Source organism: Ursus americanus, chromosome 23 (assembly GCF_024610735.1).
Source record: "Ursus americanus isolate L20-20 chromosome 23, mUrsAme1.1.p, whole genome shotgun sequence".
NCBI lineage: Eukaryota > Metazoa > Chordata > Mammalia > Carnivora > Ursidae > Ursus > Ursus americanus.
The window spans coordinates 42,808,972-42,828,805 of record NC_142149.1 but is presented as its reverse complement, the minus strand read 5'-3'; the positions used below and the strand labels follow the sequence as shown (position 1 = coordinate 42,828,805).

The 19,834-nt window shown below is 43.0% G+C and overlaps 1 protein-coding gene and 1 non-coding gene across 3 annotated transcripts; one reads left to right on the top strand and one right to left on the bottom strand.

Annotated features, from left to right (window-relative positions):
- Positions 1 to 377: 377 nt before the first annotated feature.
- On the bottom strand, positions 378 to 19,805 carry GLOD4 (glyoxalase domain containing 4). 2 transcript variants are annotated; one of them, XM_045773342.2, is made up of 9 exons: positions 19,652 to 19,805; positions 17,429 to 17,478; positions 16,547 to 16,667; positions 12,078 to 12,222; positions 7,287 to 7,423; positions 6,422 to 6,508; positions 6,037 to 6,150; positions 5,861 to 5,947; positions 378 to 1,685 (listed from the first exon to the last, which is right to left on the bottom strand). In XM_045773342.2, the coding sequence occupies exons 1-9, from the start codon at positions 19,739 to 19,741 to the stop codon at positions 1,620 to 1,622; spliced, it is 897 nt and encodes a 298-aa protein (XP_045629298.2). In that variant the 5' UTR covers positions 19,742 to 19,805; the 3' UTR covers positions 378 to 1,619. The 2 variants fall into 2 exon arrangements, with proteins under 2 accessions (XP_045629298.2, XP_045629299.2); XM_045773343.2 differs by lacking the exon at positions 19,652 to 19,805 and adding an exon at positions 18,479 to 18,878.
- On the top strand, positions 5,569 to 5,641 carry TRNAR-CCU (transfer RNA arginine (anticodon CCU)). Its single transcript has one exon. It is a non-coding gene; the product is annotated as a tRNA-Arg (tRNA).
- Positions 19,806 to 19,834: the final 29 nt, after the last annotated feature.

Here is a 19,834-nt window from a genome sequence, read left to right as displayed (position 1 = left end):
TTGTGAGATTGAGCCCCGTGTCGAGCCCCATGTCACTGAACGTGGAGACTGCTTAAGATTCTCTCTCCCGCTCTGCCCCTTCCCTCCTTAAAAAATAAATGAAATCGCTAGCTCCACTGTGCAGAGGTAAACTTTTGGAAGCCTTGGTAAAAGGCCAAAATTGCCCACTAAATAGTTGTAGGATGAATACAATATTAAAGAACACAACAAAAGAAAAACGGCAGCGAGACAAAAGGGGGCTTATATCATAAAATTAAAATGTCCCAGGTAGATAAACAGTATTAACTTCTGTCATGCACAGCTGCAACTTAAGAAAGAAAGGTTTTGGTAGGTTAATATATAAGTAGATGAAAAGAAATCTAGTACGTGTTTAGTCATTCAGTACTTACATGAACCATTTATTTTGCTATGACAAACTTAGAAGGCCTATGACAGCAGCATAATACACTGAGAAAAGCACAGTTTCTTTGCACAAGAACAGTGTTACTAGAAATAAACACCGAGAATTAATAACCTAATAGGAAATCTGAAAATTAACAAATCATAGTCTAAAGAAACACAGAGAAGTTTGTTATTCAAAATCCCTACAGTTTCCTGGCATATAGGAAAAAGGTGAACCAACGGTCTAGAGAAGGAACATGTGTAACTTGGTTTGCTTTGAAACTCATGATTGCTTCCCTAAGACAGAGAATTTAAGTTGAATGAAAAGGACCGTGGAGCTGGAAAAGGATTTTTTTCTCTTGGTGAGTCAATCCTTTTCAATCGCCTCAGTTTCTTCCCTAAAATTGGAACCTGGCTACCACCCATTTTAAATAGAGTCTTAGAGGCTGGTGTAACAACTTTGTTTCAGAAGTATACTTTCAAAAACCATTTATAATAAATATGGCCAATGTAACTCAGTTTCCAATGATTAAAATTTATTTGTTCTGTGGAACCAAGTAGAAAACTACAAGAAATCATTAAAAAAATTTTTTCAGGCTCAAGAAATAACCTAATCCATATTTAAGAAATCTAACCCATATTTAAGAAATCAAAATTCTCATGAAGATTTAAAAAAATTATATAAAGAAAATAGCAGGAAGCCAGGCATGTAGCAACACAACACATTAGATCCTTCCCTCTGTTTTCTCTGGCTGCTCAAAATTTTGAAGCAAGGAATGTGTGGGGTGTTAGTCAAATCTTTTGATTCAAGGAACGAAATTTCTTTAACATTTTTCAATGTCAAGGCCTGCCAGAGGAAGGCATTAGAACAGCACACTATCATGGTACTAGAAGTATTTCTGCTATAAGCTTATAAAAATTCCCTCCACCTCCAACCAAAGGTAACGTCCCACATAGTTGCCCAAGCTAAAAACTAATTTATGCCTAATCGAATAGAGGTCCACATAGGATGTGCCATTCTAGTGACACTGAAGATTACAGCAAGAGTTCTCCTCTAATTGGACTGATGATAATAGCATTTTGTTTCTAGATTAAAACACACAGATCTTTCCCACCCCAGCCTCCTTGCTTATACAGGAAACCACCAAGTTGTGAGAGCATTTCTCGTGCATGGACACGTCAGGCCTTGCAGGTGCTAGACAGGAATCACAAATGCTTGTTCCACATCATGTCTTCTGTTACCCCGAAGCCTTTGATTTATTTTGTCTGGCAAACCATTCATCACTTTTATCTGCCGCCATTGCCTACAGGAAAAGAATTGGAATATATATTTAAGTCCATAAAACAAAACGTATACAGTCCACTTTGTACCTCACTGCACTGTCCACAGTTATTAACAAGTAAAAAGTGTTCATTCAGGGAGCACCTGGGCGGCTCAATCGGTTGAGCATCCGACCCTTGGTTTAGGCTAAAGTCATGATCTCCTGGTTGTGGGATCAAGCCCCACATCAGGCTCTGCACTCAGCACAGTCTACTTCAGTTCTTTCTCCCTCTCCCTCCAGCTCACATTCTCTGATACATAAATAAAATCTTAAAAAAATATATTCATTCGGCATAGAGTACTATGTTTGACAGGATGCTGATGAGTATTGAACAAGTGTTTGCAGATTTTTTAAGATTTTATTTATTTGCGAGAGAGAGCGAGAGAGAGCAGGAGTGAGGGGAAGGGGCAGAGGGAGAAGCAAACTCCCCGATGAGCAGGGAGCCCGATGTGGGACTCGATCCCCAGACGCTGGGATCATGACCTGAGCCAAAGGCAGACACTTAGCCGAATGAGCCACCCAGGCGTCCCCAAAGGACTCTGTTAAGAAAATAAACTGGCAAGCCATAGCCTGGGGAAAGTACTCGCATTTGTAGATATTTAACAAATGACTCACATCCAGAACTCCAACTAATCAACAAGATAAATAACCAATGAGAAAAAAGGGATTTGGGGGCGCCTGGGTGGCTCAGCGGTTAGGCGTCTGCCTTCGGCTCAGGGCGTGATCCCGGCGTTGTGGGATCGAGCCCCACGTCAGGCTCCTCCGCTATGAGCCTGCTTCTTCCTCTCCCACTCCCCCTGCTTGTGTTCCCTCTCTCGCTGGCTGTCTCTATCTCTGTCAAATAAATAAATAAAATCTTTAAAAAAAAATAAAAAAATTAAAAAAAGGGATTTGAATGGGCCTTAAAAAATAAGCAAATACTTAAATAAGGGACATTCCAGGAGAATAAAATCATGTGAGCAAAGTCACATAACATGAAAATACATTCATAGAGATTACAAACTAGAATGGCTACAATATAAAATAGATCAGAGGTGTGTCTTCCAACTAGTTTGTCATGAAACTCAGTGGATCATACAGATCGTTCTGTATTGATACAGTCCATTTACATTAAAGCTACTTAAAAATACATAGGGAGAACCAACTATATAAGATCATTTTTAGATAATAAGGGAAATTTTAATAAAGCTGGATTTTAGGTGACATTAAGGATATACTGGGGTTTTTTTAAGTGTGCTAATATCAATATGGCCCATAAGGAAATTCCTGGATTTTTACTTCTTTTAAATAATTTAAAAATATATAAAATACTGGGGTACCTCAGTCGGTTAAGTGTCTGCCTTCGTCTGCCATCCCTCCTGCCAGCATCAGCTTTCTAAAGCCTAAATCCAGTCATTTCAAACACTGTTTAATCTTCTGAGAGTCCTGGGATTGACACCCACATCGGGCTCCCCGCTCAGGGGGGTCTGCTTCTCCCTCTCCCTCCGCCCCTGCCCTAGCTTGTGCTCTCATGCAAGCTCTCAATAAATAAATAAAACCTTAAAAAATTTAAATGTATAAAATACTTAAGTATTTAGGGTTGAAATAACACAGTGGCTAAGATTTGCCTTAGAATTCCCTAGCAAAAAAGGGGCGCTTGGGTGGCCTGGTTGAGTGTCACCCTCCACTCAGGTCATGGTCATGAGGTCCTGGGATTGAGCCCCACATGGCTCAGCAGGGAGTCTGGCTCTCCCCCTCTGCCTCTCCCCTTCCTTGTGCTCGTGCTCTTGCTCTCTCTCAAGTGAATAAACAAAAAGTCTTAAAAAAAAATTCCCTAGCCAAAAAAAAGAGGGGGTGATGGGAAGGAATGATGAAAAATTATGGCAGCATTGATCAGTGACAATCACACAGAGATTTGTTGTACTCTCCTGCGTATTTCTGGAATTTTTAATCACCAAATATTAAAAATAAAATCTATTATGGAAAGAAACGGAGAAAAGACTTGAACATATAATTCACAGAGGAAGGTATGCAAATAACCATTAAGCAAACGCAAAGGTGCTCAACATCAGTAGTTATCAGGGAAATACAACTTAAAATCTCAGTGAGAAACCATTTTACATGTTCTAGGAGAGCTAAAGCAAAAACCCAGAAAAACGCAAATGCTGATGAGGATATGGAACATCTGGAACTCTCGGACACATACACGGCTGACAGAAGAGTCAAGTGGTTCAATCACTCTGGACAACTGTTTGGCAGTTTTTCAGAAAGTAAAAGCAATTCCACTCCTAGTTATTACCTAAGACAAATGAAACATGTCTGCAAGATTTACATAAGAATGTTCAAAGCAGTCTTCCTTATTGTGGATAAAAATCTGGAAACAATTCAAACATCCACCACTGGAAGAATGGATAAGCAAACTGTTATATTTATAAAATTGAATACCACTCAGCAATAAAAAACAAAAACAAAAACAAAAACAAACTCCGTTATGTACAATTACATAGAAGAATCTCAAAACTGTCATGTTGGGTGACAGAAGCCAGGCACAAAAGAATACCTACTGAATGATTTCCTTTATATGAAGTCCAAGGACACACAAAAATAACGTGACACATCAGTACAATACTTGCCTCTGGGAGGCAGGGATGGGAATCAGCTGGAAATGGGCATGGGAGAACTTTCTACAATGATGAAAACGCGCTATATTTTGAACAGCGGTTGTATGAGAATATTTAACTGTCAAAACTCATCAAATGGAACACTAAACTTCTGTTCATTTATTTTTCGTGTATATTTTACCTCAGTAACAACAAAAAATACTTGTTTGGAGCTTAGGGAGAAGTAGGAACTAGAAATTAGGAAGTCAGGGAATGGACGATGGTTGTAGCTCAGAGGAGAAGAAACCAGAGTAGTAGGTAACTTCTACTCAGAGAAGAGGGAAAATGTGGAATGAGAATAAAAGACAGCTAGAGCGGGACTGTGGGTAAATTGTTTTGGAATAAGACAGAAAGAGGTGCTTGTGTCTGAGAAGCTGTCAGAGAGATATGAGGATGGCAGGATCTCTAAGACCAAAGGAGAAGCGAGCTTGGAAGAGAAGGAAGGTGGTCAGTGATATGAAAAAGCAAGAAGGAAAAAGTCTAACAAATGTGCCAACTGGGAGGCTGTCTGAGATTCTATTTTCCTTTTTTTTTTTTTTTTAAAGATTTTATTATTTATTTGACAGAGACAGCCAGTGAGAGAGGGAACACAAGCAGGGGGAGTGGGAGAGGAAGAAGCAGGCTCCCAGCGGAGGAGCCTGATGCGGGACTCGATCCCAGAACACTGGGATCACACCCTGAGCCGAAGGCAGACGCTTAACGACTGAGCCACCCAGGCGCCCCGTAGGCAGACTTTTTTAAAAGAACTATGGAGAAGGGATATGGGGCAAAAGATTTTTAAAAGCTGAGAGACATAGGGGCGCCTGGGTGGCACAGCGGTTAAGCGTCTGCCTTCGGCTCAGGGCGTGATCCCGGCATTATGGGATCGAGTCCCACATCAGGCTCCTCCGCTAGGAGCCTGCTTCTTCCTCTCCCACTCCCCCTGCTTGTGTTCCCTCTCTCGCTGGCTGTCTCTATCTCTGTCAAATAAATAAATAAAATCTTTAAAAAAAAAAAAAAAAGCTGGGACACATAAAAGCCTGTTTGCATGCTGACGAGAACGATTCACTGGAAAGGGAGGGAGTGCCACTGTAGACTGGAGATGAGAGGACCGAAAGAGCTAAAGAAGCAAGGGGATGCATCCGGGCCTTCCCCTTGCGGAGCAGAACTGTGATGCACAGGGGCAGCGTGAGCAAGTGTGAAGGCACAAACGCTGCACCCAGTTAAGAGTCATACGGGCGTGGGGCGCCCGGCTGGCTCAGTCGGTAGAGCATGTGACTCCTGATCTCGGGGTTGTGGGTTCGAGCCCCACATTGAGTGTTGAGATTACTTATAAATAAAATCTTAAAACAAAACAAAAGTCATATGGGTGGTAATGAAGACACATATTCCTGGCTCAAAAGTCACCCTATCATCAAAAGGACATAGCACCGGACCCAGTTGCTTTAGCCCTTCCCCCACACACTCCCCCCCCCCCCCCCCCACTTAACACCATCCTCTGTGGGCCTATGGAGATACAAAGTCAGAAATAAGACTCACATCATCCAACAATTTGCTGCTCTCTGGATCCATCTTAGAAAGTTCTCGAAATGCTTCATCCCCCACAAAACAAATTTCATGTCCATCCTATACCAATAAAGAGAAAAGAAATTTGGCAAAAAGACACCTTGAAGAAACCCTTGGTGCAGCCCATCCCTTTCCTGAGTAATCCTTACAGGGTCAGCCAGAATGACCACTTGTACGGTTGCTTTCCCTGGGGTATCCAGACTCACTAGGGGAGTCAGAATCTTCTGGTTCTCCCTTTTCATCAAGTCTTCTAAGTCCGGTAACTTGAGGAAAAAAAACGCAAAGTGAGCAAGGGGTCACGTACCACTCCCACACTGCGGTCCTCATCAGCCCCAGGGGAATATCAGATCAACCAGAGAGAACCCAGGCACCGCTTGTTTGATTTCATTATCGCAGCTGCTCTTGAGACAACTGCTGAACTTGACACCAAAGCCACAACTGGAACGAACCTAAAGGAGGGAGGGCTGAGGTTCCTTAGCTGGTTCAACTAGCTAGTCACAGAGCTTACACAAAAGATCCAGGAACAAACGTTACCTCTTTCTGGGGGCAAGAAAAGGCAATTCTTCCAAAAGCTGCTGCATGATCAACTGTACCCTTGATACCCTGTAGCTCCAGCTTACACTGCAAAGGAATAAGAAAGTGGGTCTATTTTTTTGGAACAGGTGATGTGGAAATTAATTAATTAATTCAAACAGGACTAAAGGAATAAAGTAAAAACTCTCTATTCTCTCCCAGAGGCTTCTTGTGTGTCCTGCTAGACACATGGCATGCACAGATCTTTTTTTTTTTTATACAAACAGTAGCATAATTTACACATTATTCTGTCCCTTGTTTTTATCCAATGTTACTCCGTCGGCACATAACGATTCACCCCATTCTCTTAGATGGTTGCACAGTAATCCGTTTATTTATAAACCATAAATCATTGAACTATTCCTCTAACGCACGGGACATTGAGGTTACTTCTTATCTTTTGCTATTACTACGCTGCAACAGATAACCTTGTACACATTTCCTTGTGCACGTGAATGGCTGAGTACGTCTGTGAAATAAATTCCTAGGAGTAGACCTGCTGGGTCAGACTGCAAGGACTAAATCACGTTCAAATGCTAGGTTATTAAAAAAAAAAAAAAAAGATGAAAATAGATTATCATTATAGTATTAGATCTTGTCTCCATCTCTTCTGACTCAGCAATTCCACTTCTCAAAGGATATAGTCCCGAATATAAACAAAGGTAATATCTGGGTGATGAGGTTATCAGCAGTTTTTATTTTCTTCTTTCTGTTTATCTGTGTAAATATTGAATCACTGTGAAAAACTCTGAGAATAACCTTCATGTTAACCTCATTTATAAGCCAAACTCAAAGTTAACGATTACTTCCTTCCAAGATCACTCACCTGGTTATCAGCATAGCCCAGCAAAGCCCTTTGCTTCTCTTCATCTTTTTCATAAATTTTCATTCCCAGTAGATTAGACCAGTAGTTCAAGGACTTCTGAAGATCAGACACTGCTAGTGTTACTTTTAATACAGGATCTGGAGAGTAAGAAAACAGTAGGAATGGACAGATCAGTGGAATGTAATAGAATAGAAAGATTAAATCAGACTTGAGTATATATAAGAACTGAGGTGTTCTTTTTTTAAAAGATTTTATTTATTTATTTGACAGAGAGAGAGAGCACAAGCAAGGGGAGCAGCAGAGGGAGAGGGAGAAGCAGGCACCCCGCTGAGCAGGGAGCCTGATGTGGGACTCGATCCCAGGATCCTGGGATCATGACCTGAGCTGAAGGCAGACACTTAACCGACTGAGCCACCCAGGTGTCCCAGAACTTAGGTTTTTTTTTTTAAAGATTTTATTTATTTATTTGACAGATTGAAAGAGAACTCGCACAAGCAGGGGGAGTGGCAGGCAGAGGGAGAGGGAGAAACAGGATCCCCGTGGAGCGGGGAGCCCTATGTGGGGCTCAATCCCAGGACCCTGGGATCATGACCTGAGCCAAAGGGAAACACTTAACCGAATGAGCCACCCAGGCACCCCAAGAACTTAGTTTACGATAAGAAAGGGATTTTAGGTCAGTATGAAAAGGCACATTATTCAATAAATGGCACAAAGATAACTGGCTTGTCATTTGGTGGGGAAAAATTACACCTTTAAACTAAATGGCAAAACACGTTCAATCTGATGGGCTAAAGGATTAAGTTTAAAGAATGAAACCATGGAAATACCAAAAACAGGTCATTATTGCTGCAATTTTGGGGTGGAAAAAGATTTTTTAAAAAAACCTGACACCAGAAATAGAAAAACCATGAAGGAAAAAATTTACTAGGTTAATTACATGAAATGGAAAATTCCTAGACAACAACCACCAAAAAAGAAAGAAGGAAGGAAGGAAGGAAGGAAGGAAGGAAGGAAGGAAGGAAGGAAAGAAAGAAAGAAAGAAAGAAAGAAAGAAAGAAAGAAAGAAAAAAAAGGAAGAAGGAAGAAACGAAAGAACAGGAAAAAATTACAATCAAAGAGTAAATGACAAATTAGGAAACATTTTTGCAACATATGTGACAAAAAGTCCTTAATATTTAAATCACCTTTAAACATTAGAAAGAAAAAGACGAACATCCTAGAAAAAATAGGTAAAAAACACAAAGTGGTAATCCACGAAGATTGAACTGGAATGGTCAATGAACATTAAAAACAAAAAACAAAACAACATTCAACCTCACAAATAACCAAAGAAATTAGAATTAAAGCATTCTGTTATTTCATTGGCAAATAATTGTAAAAGTCACAGTGCTGTGATAGGGCAGGGGGAAAATCACAATCGTATAATACTGGCAGAGTGTAAATTAGTACACTTCTGGGCAACAATTTGACAGAATGTATCCAAAGCCTAAAAAAATGTAAACTGCTTTTCAGAGAGCAATCCTATGATCACCAATTAAAGAAGTAATTGTAGAAGTATGAAGGGCTTTCAGCACAAAGACATTCTTTACAGTGTTGCTCATAACAATGAAACACCGGGGCCAACATAAACACCCAACAATAGACAAGTGTTTAATCTTCCTACCATGTAATACAATGGAATCGCTACAATGGAACATGACAGATATATAAACAGATTTTTTTTTTTTAAGATTCCATTTACTTATTTTTGAGAGACAGAGAGAATGGGTGAGAGCATGGCGGGGGGGGCGGGGCAGAGAGAGAAGCGGACTCCCCACCGATTGGGGACCCTAACATGGGACTTGATCCCACGACCCAGGGACTACGACCTGAGCCAAAAGCAGACGCCCAACCTACTGAGCCACCCAGGCACCCAGATAGATTTTTTTTTGGATAAATGATTGGAAAGATACACTCTAAAACGTTAACAATGATTATCTGGCTATGTGGGTACTGTTTTTTTCTTTCTTCTTCTTTGCTCATCTGTCTAGGAAGAAAAATCTATTTTTTTGCAAAAAGGATAAGTTATACTAAAATATTTAACATTATTGGAAATTTTTATATTGTAAGGTGACCTTCTGAAGAGCTGCTCTATGATAAATTCAGTGTATTTTTCTTGGGTTTTCATTGCCTCAGCCCCATTTGCGAGAACAGCAATACCATGACGAAGGGGAAGTTTCTCACCGGTGCCTCTGTGTGGCAGACTGTTCATTTTCCCCATTTATTGAGAAATCAACAAATTTCAGCCAACTGGGTCCCTGAAGGATGCAGGACAGGAATGGTGACAAGTAGGCGAGACTACCCAGGACCCAGTGATTCAAAGGAAGGCTGGACACCATCTACACTGACAGATTTGACTCTATTACCAATTGGAAATTAATGCCCTAAAGGTATTATCATTCCAATCTTAGGATTGTGGGGCTCTCCATTTTATGTATTTTTTTTTAAAGAGACTCTTTCTTCAAGATTTTATTTACTTGAGAGAGAGAGAGAGAGAGAGAGAGAGAGAAAGAGCGAGCGCACATAAGCAGGAGGAGAGGCAGAGGGACAAGCAGACTCCCCGCTGAGCAGGGAGCCCAGCGTGGGGCTCGATCCCAGAACCCTGAGATCATGACCTGAGCCGGCAGGGAGTCAGATGCTTAATTGACTCAGCCACCCAGGCGCCTCTCCATTTTTTATATATTGAAACACCATTAAAACTAGGGGAAAAAATGCGCAGTGGAATTAGTGGCAGGAGTTAAGCTTTAGAGTTGTTGTTTTTTTAAGATTTTTTTTTTTTTAAGATTTTATTTATTTATTTGACAGAGAGAGACAGCCAGCGAGAGAGGGAACACAAGCAGGGGGAGTGGGAGAGGAAGAAGCAGGCTCCCAGCAGAGGAGCCTGATGTGGGGCTCGATCCCAGGACCCTGGGATCACGCCCTGAGCCGAAGGCAGACGCTTAACAACTGAGCCACCCAGGCGCCCCATAAGCTTTAGAGTTTTAAATTCTTGCTTTTTTTGCAAGAATCACCCATCAATAAAAATAATCATAAAACTCCCTTAAATCACCAGTGAGGTACAGAAATACTATCTGGCACCCACCTAAACTCCCGCACTGGAACAGGTCATTGTTTGCTGAGCTGGCAGCATTACACACACAACCAGACTCAGTACCAGGGGCATTTGGGCACCGAGGCAGACCAGCGGAAGAAAGAGAACATATGTCTCCCATCTCAGGTCCACTTAAGGGAGTGTTCTCATGGACCAAAATGGCAGGGAGAACGGCCTTTGCTATTCACAAGTGTTTTTTTCCTGCTACTGTTTTTCTTTCCGCAGAGCAGACAGAACATGCAGGAATCAGATGATGAGGATGCTTCTGCAGTACACGAAACATGCGGTGCAAAGTTTCTTTCTGTATGGCAGAGTGCTGGGCTCCTCACTTCTATTCCACCTTCACTCACCTAGTACCAGCACTACAGTTTGCGAAACTGACCTCAGCTGGAGAGACAGGACCAACTGGTCTAAGGATAATCTTATTTCCCTTAGCAGTGATTCATTCAGGAGTAGGAGTGTGAATCAAATCTGACCAGGAAGTCTGCAGGAAGCTTCCAGAAAAGTTTTGCTCTGCTCTTAATAAGAAGCAACAGGAAGTCAGTCTCTCCTTCCCCTGCCAGATGAGAATGTGGTAGTGGGTAGCCCCAATTGCTACTGGTAGCCACCCAACAACCACAAGGGAACTGGTTCTAAAAGTAGACCCCTGTGGACAAGAGGATGGAGAGAGAGAGGAAAGTTGGATTCTTGATGCCATTGCTAAGCTGCTGAATCAACTAACCTACAGGATACCTGCTCTGTGAGCTAAAACATTCTCTTATTGTTCACGCTAGTCTGCGATTGGTTTTCTGTTACAGCTGAAAGTATCATAAATAGATATATTACCAGCAGATTAGAACCAGAACCAGTTAGATCCCCTAGCATTATGCACTAAAGTTCTAATATGAAAATATGATTTCTCAGGGTGCCTGCTCAGTTGTTTAAGCGTCGGATTTTTGATTTCAGCTTGGGTCATGATCTCAGCGTTGTAAGATCAAGCCCCACATCGGGCTGCACAGCCTGCCTAAGATTCTGTCTCTCCAAGGACACCCGGGTGGCTCAGTTGGTTAAGCCTCTGCCTTCGGCTCGGGTCGTGATTCCAGGGTCCTGGGATCAAGTCCCACATTGCACTCCTTGCTCAGTGAGGAGCCCACTTCTCCCTCTGCCTGCTGCCCCCCGTTGTGCTCTCTGACAAATAAATAAAATTGTAAAAAAAAAAAAGATTCTCCCTCTCCCTCTGCCCTTCCTCTCCACCCCCCGTGTGCTCTCTCTCACTCTCTCAAAAAAAAAAAAAAAAAAAGTTTTTTCAGGGGCGCCTGGGTGGCTCAATTGGTTAAGCATCTGCCTTCAGCTCAGGGCGTGATCCCGGGGTCCTGGGATCAAGCCCCGCATTGGGCTCCCTGCTCCACTGGGAGCCTGCTGCTTCCTCTCCCACTCCCCCTGGTTGTGTTCCCTCTCTCGCTGGCTGTCTCTCTCTCTCTGTCAAATAAATAAAATCTTAAAAAAAAAAAGAAAAGAAAAAAAAGAAAATATGATTTTTCAAAGAATAAGAAACACTGGCTTGGGAAAGATATCGTGTCAATATAGGAAGACTCCACAGGAGAAAGAAATCCAGTTCCTCTCTCCTTTCACCAAAGATGCCGTTAGACAGAGGGTATTATTAGTAGTCCCGGTATAATTACCTGACTGAGGTGGACTGTGATTCTGCAAATAGAACTTATATCCTCCTGGGGCCTCGGTTTCAAAAACACCTTCTGTAACTTCACTGAGTGGCCACTCCAGCTTCCTGGCATTGCTGACAGCCTGGCTAGAAGCGAGTGTGACACCCTATGACAAACAACAATGTCACCAAGTGTATAACCAAAGATCTTTTCTAGAGCAAGATAATGAGACAAAACCGCACTGCCTTTACATCATGCCACCTAAGATTTAATTGGCATTCAAATTTTTCTAGTGATTTTTTAAAAGATTTTATTTATTTGAGACAAAGAGCAGAGAGAGAGAGAGAGCAAGGGAGCACAAGAAGGGGGAACAGCAGAGGGAGAGGAAGAAGCGGGCTCCCTGACTTGGGGCTCGATCCTAGGATGCTAGGATTATGACCTGAGGCGACGGCACATGCTTAACTAAGACACCCAGGCACCCCTCTTCTAGTGATTTTAAAGTAGGTTTTGGACATACTTCTCCTACAAAGATCCCAAATGTTGTGAATTGTAGGAAAGAAATTCAAAGGCTAGAAAAGTTTGATCATTTTTTTTTTTAAAAGATTTTATTTATTTGACAGAGAGAGAGAACACAAGCAGGGGGAAGGGCAGAAGGAGAGGGAGAAGCAGATTCCCCGCTGAGCAAGGAGCCCAATGTGGGGCTCGATCGCAGGACCCCGAGATCATGACCTGAGCCAAAGGCAGCCACTTAACTGACCAAGGTACCCTGAGAAGTTTCATCATTTTAAAACCAAAGATAATCTCTTTTAATTCTAAAGATCTAGTCAGAGAAATCTTGATCTGATCTTACCTTGGCTTGCCAGCTACCTACTTAAGATGTTTTATTTTTATTTTTGCTTTTTAAACAAAAAAATTTGGGTGCCTGCGTGGCTCAGTTGGTTAAGCATCTGCCTTCGGCTCAGGTCATGATCCCAGGGTCCTGGGATCGAGCCCCACGTTGGGCTCCCAACTCCTCAGGGAGTCTGCTTCTCCCTCTGTCCCTCCCCCCACTTGTTCTCTAAATCTCTTCTCTCTAACATAAATAAAATCTTTAAAAATAAATAAAAAAATTTAAACCAACTATCGAGGTATTACTTAAATTTAATCAAAATACCTAAAAATGTAAACTATGTCTTCTGCTCAGACCAGCTGCAGTTCTAACTGGGATTATCATAACAGCCTCTCTTTCCCTGAGTCTTGTCAATCAATCACCCGCTCTGTAGCCAGAGTAAATTTTCTGAAACATACTCTACCCTTAAAACAGCAACCCTACGTTGTTTTTCTCCTGCTTAAAACCCTCGACAGCTCATCGTTTCACTCAGAGATGGCTTCTAATGGCCTGAAAGGCCCAACACAACTTGATCCCATGTTGTTCCTGACTCCATCTCCTCCCACTTTCCTCTTGTTCTGTCTATTCCAGCCAGACTGGCCTCCTTGCATTTTCTGGAACATGCCAGGTGCCCTTTGAGGGCTTTCGCACAGGCTGTTCTATCCGGATTGCTCTTCCCTGTGATACCCACATGGCTAACTCTCTTCTCTCCTGTGAGACTTTCCACAAATGTGCCCTCCTCCCTGATACCTACCCTCAACACCCTCCTTAAAATTAAAACCAGTCATCTGTCCCATACGCCCCATCCCCCCTTCCTCTGCTCTATTCTTCTCCAATAACAACAATCACCTTTAAAACATGTTATACGATTTATTTATTCTATTTATTACATATTGTCTGTCAGGCCCTGATTCCCTTCCCTGCCAGGCATAGATTTTTGCCCATTTTGTTCACTGGTTATCCAAAGTTCCTGGAACTGTGCCTGGCACATAGCAGGCACTCAATATTTCTTGTATGAATAAATATCACGATAAATAATACGTAGTTCATTTCACATATTTGTGTACATACACGTAAACTAAAGTCCTGGGTGTGAAACTGCAAGGTCCAAGATCAGATGCATTATTTTGATACTGCCAAACTAAGTTGTAGTGATTTACACTCTTAAAAAAGTAATGTATGAGAGGGGCAGTTGTCTAACACCCTTTTCAACACAGTGTGCTATCACACTTCTTGATTTTTGTCTGTCCGATAGGTGACAAATGGCAGCTTGGCAGTTGAACATCTTTTTCAATATTTGAGAGACATTTCTGATTTTCTATGGCTGTCTATTCATAGTTTTTGCCCCTTAAAAAAAATTAAGTTGTTAATCCTTTTTTTTTTTAAGATTTATTTGAGAGAGAGAGAGAGATAGAGAGACAGACAGAGAAAGAGAGGCAGGAAGGGCAGAGGGAGAGGGAGAGAATCTCAGGCAGACTCCTGCGTGAGTGCAGAGCCGGATACAGGGCTCGATCTCACAACCCCGAGATCACGACTTGAGCCAAAATCAGGACACTAACTGACTGGGCCACCCAGGTGCCCCTGGATCCTCTTCTTTTTTATGTGTGGGGATTCTTTATACAAATCGGAGTTCTATGTAACTTGTTTTTCTTTTTGTTCCATGAACTGAGGAGCCCAGAAGGTTCCTTTCATTAGGGACATTTTACTACCAGAGTCTCTCAGGAAGATCAACAGCGGAGCAGCCCTGCTGTTCTCCACCAACATGACCTCTAACCCCTGCAGCACCATCAATCAACATCTGACTTGAGCCGGTGGAATGGTGATGGTGCCAAGATGGTTTTGCTCCTTTTTCTCTCCCTGATTTAAATTTGGAGAGTAAGGAAAAGATAAGGAGAAACGCAAAGAAATTTTCATTTACACTCGGTCACCAAATCCAATCAACTCTACCTCCTGCACATCTCCCCAGCCCACTACTTCTCTCCGCCTCCCACCACTACCGCACGAGTTAGGCGCTTCCGGTCACTTGCTGTACTGCCTTCGGGCTAGCTTCCTGGCTTCCGGTTTGGCTTCCTTCCAACCCCATGTCCACGCTCCAGCCAGGGGGATTCGTGCACGCCACATACACTGCGCCATCCCCTGCTTTAAAAATGCGTTCACTCGGTCTTTAGAACAAAGTGTAAACACCCTAGTATGATGTGGCCCCAGCTCGCTTCTCCAGCCTCATCTCTGCCCGCCTCCTCTTCACACACGTAGCTCCAAGCAGACTGCGCCAGTCACAGCTCCCTGACTGCCACGCTCCCTCTCACCTCCAGGCCTGCGCACACCCTGAGGGCACTCATCTCACCCTCTCACCTCCACCCCACTCACCCGACTCAGGTGTCACTTCTGGGAAGCTTTCTCTGAACTCTCACCTCTTGGGGAATAAGTTGGGAATTCCTCCTAGGTATTCCCACATCTGCCTGTTCTTACACCAATCTTAGCACTAATCACACTGTATTCTTCCATCTCTTTACTTGCTTCCCCCACCAGACAGGAAGCTCCTTAGGCCAGGGAACATGCTTCACTCTACTCTATCCCCAGGACCTAACCAGGTACATAGCATATAGTAAGTCACAATAAGTATCTGTTAAATGAATAAATTAGGGCTACCTGGGTGGCTCCGTCGGTTAAGCATCTGACTCTTGATTTCCGTTCAGGTCATGATCTCACAGTCGTGAGATCGAGCCCCTCATCAGGCTCTGAGCTGGGCATGGAGCCTGCTTAAGATTATCTCTCCCTCTCTTGTAAAAATAAATAAATAAGTGAATGAATGAATGAATGAGTGAGTGAGAGACATGAAGAATGAGAAAAACAGACACTAGTGTGTTAAATCTCAACGATCCTTTTCATTTACAAAACACTTTTATAGATATTTGATTCTCATAAAAATTCCATTTAAATGTCATTATTATTTTAACGTGAATTCAGAGTAATCGCAGGATTAAATGACCAGAATAACATCTAGCACGAGGTAGATTTGCTCAGTAGATCCTGAGAACACTAGTTCCTCCTATCTTGCTGTGTATTTGGGCGCAGTCACATTCCATCCGCACACCGCGGCTGCTCAGTAGGAGGCAGAGAGCGGAACTCTTAGATGCACACTCGCTTGGACTCTGGCACGAATGAAGGAATGGATGCAGCACGTGCAATGCTCCTTTCTCTTTCTCCTTAAAAGCTTCTCATGATTTTCTCTGACTAGCACTGGCCATAACAGCTCAGCCCGATCCTAATGGCTCATTAGAGAGAAAATATTTCTCCGGGTGGTGATCTGGACCTGCCTGACCAGAACAATGACTCTGGCCCTTCTAGCTCTCAAGGCTCAGTCATTCCCCAAAAGGAGAGTTGTCTCTGTCAGCGCTGTCTTTAAGTCTTGAGTTTGACTCCGAAACACCGGAACACATTTCATCCCGAAGCCAGCTCTGAGAGAGGTGCACAAGCAGTTTTTTGTCTTAACAGAAAACAAAAAACTAACCACTAGCCTGCACTCAAACGCCGTCACTTGAGCAGTCATCACACCTGAAGTTGTATCAGGGACCTCAACCAAAGGCACAGCCAAAATCTGCTCAAACAAAATGACATTTACCATGAAGTCATTGCCAAGCTTGTAGTGTCCGATGCCATAATTGTAAGTCAGTTCTGCGACAAAATGATCATCCTCAGGTCCAAATCCCACCATTGTCTTACTCCATTTCCCATCATAAGGCCTAGAAAAGTGAAAGTAAATGAACCCAATGACTACAAACAAAATCTGCCTCAGGACTCCCCTAAGGCACTCTCGGGACAGAACAGCGGGCAGTCCCCTCTGGTCCTCTGAGTACCTGCAAGGATGAGCTAACCTCTCAGCTGGTGCTAAAAGCAGCTATGGAGAGTGTTCGTGGACCCCACCACCAGAGGATCCAAAGATCACCTGTCTGGCACTTATTTGAGGGAAAGATTTGTTTACCTTTTCTTTAAAGTAGGGGATATACTCCTATAAAGATACTTCTCCAACCTGACCTTTATTTTTTTTTGCCTATCTCTCAACAAGCATGCAATTCTCATTAGGCCTTAGAATTTTCCAGCTTGCTATGGCTACTAAGCTAAGAGACACTCAATAAGACCTTGCTTCATTTAGGGACACCTGGGTGGCTCAGTCAGTTAAGCGTCTGCCTTCAGCTCAGGTCATGATCCCAGGGTCCCAGGGATCGAGCCTCAAGTTGGGTTCTGTGGGAGCCTGCTTCTTCCTCTCCCTGCTGCTCCCCCCACTTATACTCTCTCTGTGTCAAATAAATAAATAAAATCTTAAAAAAAGAAAAAAAAAGACATTGCTTCATTTAGAATATATACTTGTGTTTTTGAAGCTGCCACCCTAATTTACTGATTCCTGAATTTATTCCACTGTCTTATACTCACTTCGAGAAACTGTCTTCTGTTCTCCAGGGGTATTCAGAGCCTAAAGGAGAGTTTAAGAAACAAGGTGCCATACCCATTACAGGCAGCTTTGCAGCCTTCTTCAAATTCCTCATGCCGCAGAATCTGGTAAGGGAATTAGAACACGTTGTAGTGTTACCAGCACTGTACACAGCATATTTAGCACAAGCTAAAATGTTAAAACACAGACATTTATAATTTGTAGGTTTTACTTCTAAAACAAACAAAAGACAATGAGCTTCATATCTTTCCCAGACTGGAAGTAGTAGAAGGAAGAACAGCTTGACACCAAGGGTCAGGCAACCTAGGCTGTGAAATTTACTTAGATTGGGGGGCGCCTGGGCGGCTCAGTCATTAAGTGTCTGCCTTCGGCTCAGGTCACGATCCCAGAGTCCTGGGATCGAGCCCCACATTGGGCTCCCTGCTCGGCGGGGAGCCTGCTTCTCCCTCTCCCTCTGCCCCTGCTTGTGTTCCCTCTCTCGCTGTCTCTCTCTCTGTCAAAGAAATACATAAAATCTTAAAAAAAAAAAAAACCAAACTACTTAGATTGGGGGAAGCAGCACTGTGGAGTTAAAACCACCACCACCACCCGGAAAACCAAAGTATGGCCTTTAGCATTGGCGAATTCTGATTTGGAATTCTAGCTTGTCACTCAATAGTTGTCTGAGATTGAGAACATTGAGAATGTTGCTTAGGGTCTGAGTCTCCCAAAGTGTTGTGAAAATAGATAATTTATTAAACTATTTGACACAGAACCCCACATAGAGTAACCTCTCAATGCCTAGTTTCTATTCTTTTTGATTCCCATCGCTACTGCTCCAGTTCAAGGCCCCATCAGTTCTCTCCTACAATATTAAAAATCATCTTTACTGATCTCTTTCCTTCACACCACCATAACATCTCATGCACAGCTCTGATCACATCATTAACCTGTTCTAAAATGTAAGCAAGCTCCCTGCTTACTGTGCCATAAAATCCAAATTTCTCAGTATTCAAGATACTATCAGAAGTAGTCCCAACAAATTTGTCCTGATATCCCATCTCAACTTCAACGAAGTAATCTAAACTAAAGGCACAGAAAATTAGTGGTGTTTCCCAAACATACCTTATCTTTGCATCGGCTCTTTCAGTTTTTCCAGCATACTCCTCCCTCTAATCTTTGTTTGTGGAAATCCTATTTTTATACATCAACTCAAATTCAAGATCTCCATGAATTATTTCCTGATGACCCAGGATGAAGTTAAATCTGTCCTGTAGTATTTTTTAATAATAATAATAATAACAGCTACCGTTTATGTAATACACATGATGTATTAAATACTACACACATAACAGTGTTTAATCTTCTCAACAATCCTTTAATCAGTGAGGAAACACATTAAGGGAGTTTTGTGATTTTCCATCACTTATCAAGTTTTGACTTCCATTATTGTTAGCTACGTACAAATCTTAATTCTCATCTCTACCCCCACCCTAGGTCAGAAACTTTAGTTGAGGACAGATTAACTAAGGTCATTTTCACCTTTGTCACCAAAGCCGTCACCAACAGAGGACAGTGAAGCACAGACGATATATTTTAAGTGACTGATGAGCTCAGGTAACTCTCTTGCACTCCACATCTTCTGCACTCTCTGCATTAAATTGCACTCTTGCACCTCTAAAGCCCTTGCTTATCGGGAGCTCCCTAATAGCTTCCCTAATAGCTTCCACCTGCTACCCAGGTGATCCCTGCAAAATCGCAGCTGCTCAGGGCTGGAGAGGCCGCTTCCGGGTGTTGGAGACAATGGGTTCTGGCTTCACACTTAGATCTGGGCTGTTGAGAGGAGGGCCGGAGCATTCACGCGGAGACTGAATATCCATATTCAAAAGCAGGCCTGAGAGAAGCAGAGCTCTAAATAGGCCGATTATCTAAACCGGAAGAGACTGGGTTATTGTTCATTGGGAGAGTATTATATTACTTGTTTACTGTCTTTCCCACTAGACTGGAAGCTCCACAAGGGCTGAGGCTCAATATCTGTGAATGACCTTAAATGAAAGAAACGTGTGGGCACACAGCGACTAATAAAGGCCCCTTTCAAAGGTCACCAACCCAACCGCGACATGCAACGCTTCCTGAAGCTGAAAACCCGACAGGGCTAGCAGGGAGTCCAGGGCTAAGGTCGGACACCCGGGCACTGGCGGAGATTACGACACACCCATTTGTCTCCCCGGGCCAGGGGGGCTCAGCGGCCCCGGTCACCCACCCTCGCGCGCCAGCCCCTCTCGGCCCCGTCTGCACCTTCATCCCCAGAACATCGCGAAAGAAACGCGCCGTCTGGAAGCGGTTTCCCACTTTGAATACGAAGTGCAAAGCTCGACGAGTAGCCATAGCCACAGGCACCAGCTCCACACGGTCACCGGCGTGACCCCGCCAGCCCGCAGATGCGCAGACGGGTCCTGACGTCACTGGTCTCCGCCGGCG

Excerpts from the sequence above, each read along its gene's own strand:
- GLOD4 (XM_045773342.2), bottom strand. The coding sequence starts at position 19,741 with ATGGCTACTCGTCGAGCTTTGCACTTCGTATTCAAAGTGGGAAACCGC. Across the intron at positions 16,668-17,428 it reads TGCAAAGCTGCCTGTAATGG|GCCTTATGATGGGAAATGGA; the intron begins GTATGGCACCTT and ends TCACTTTTCTAG. Across the intron at positions 5,948-6,036 it reads TGGTCATTCTGGCTGACCCT|GATGGACATGAAATTTGTTT; the intron begins GTAAGGATTACT and ends TTATTGGTATAG.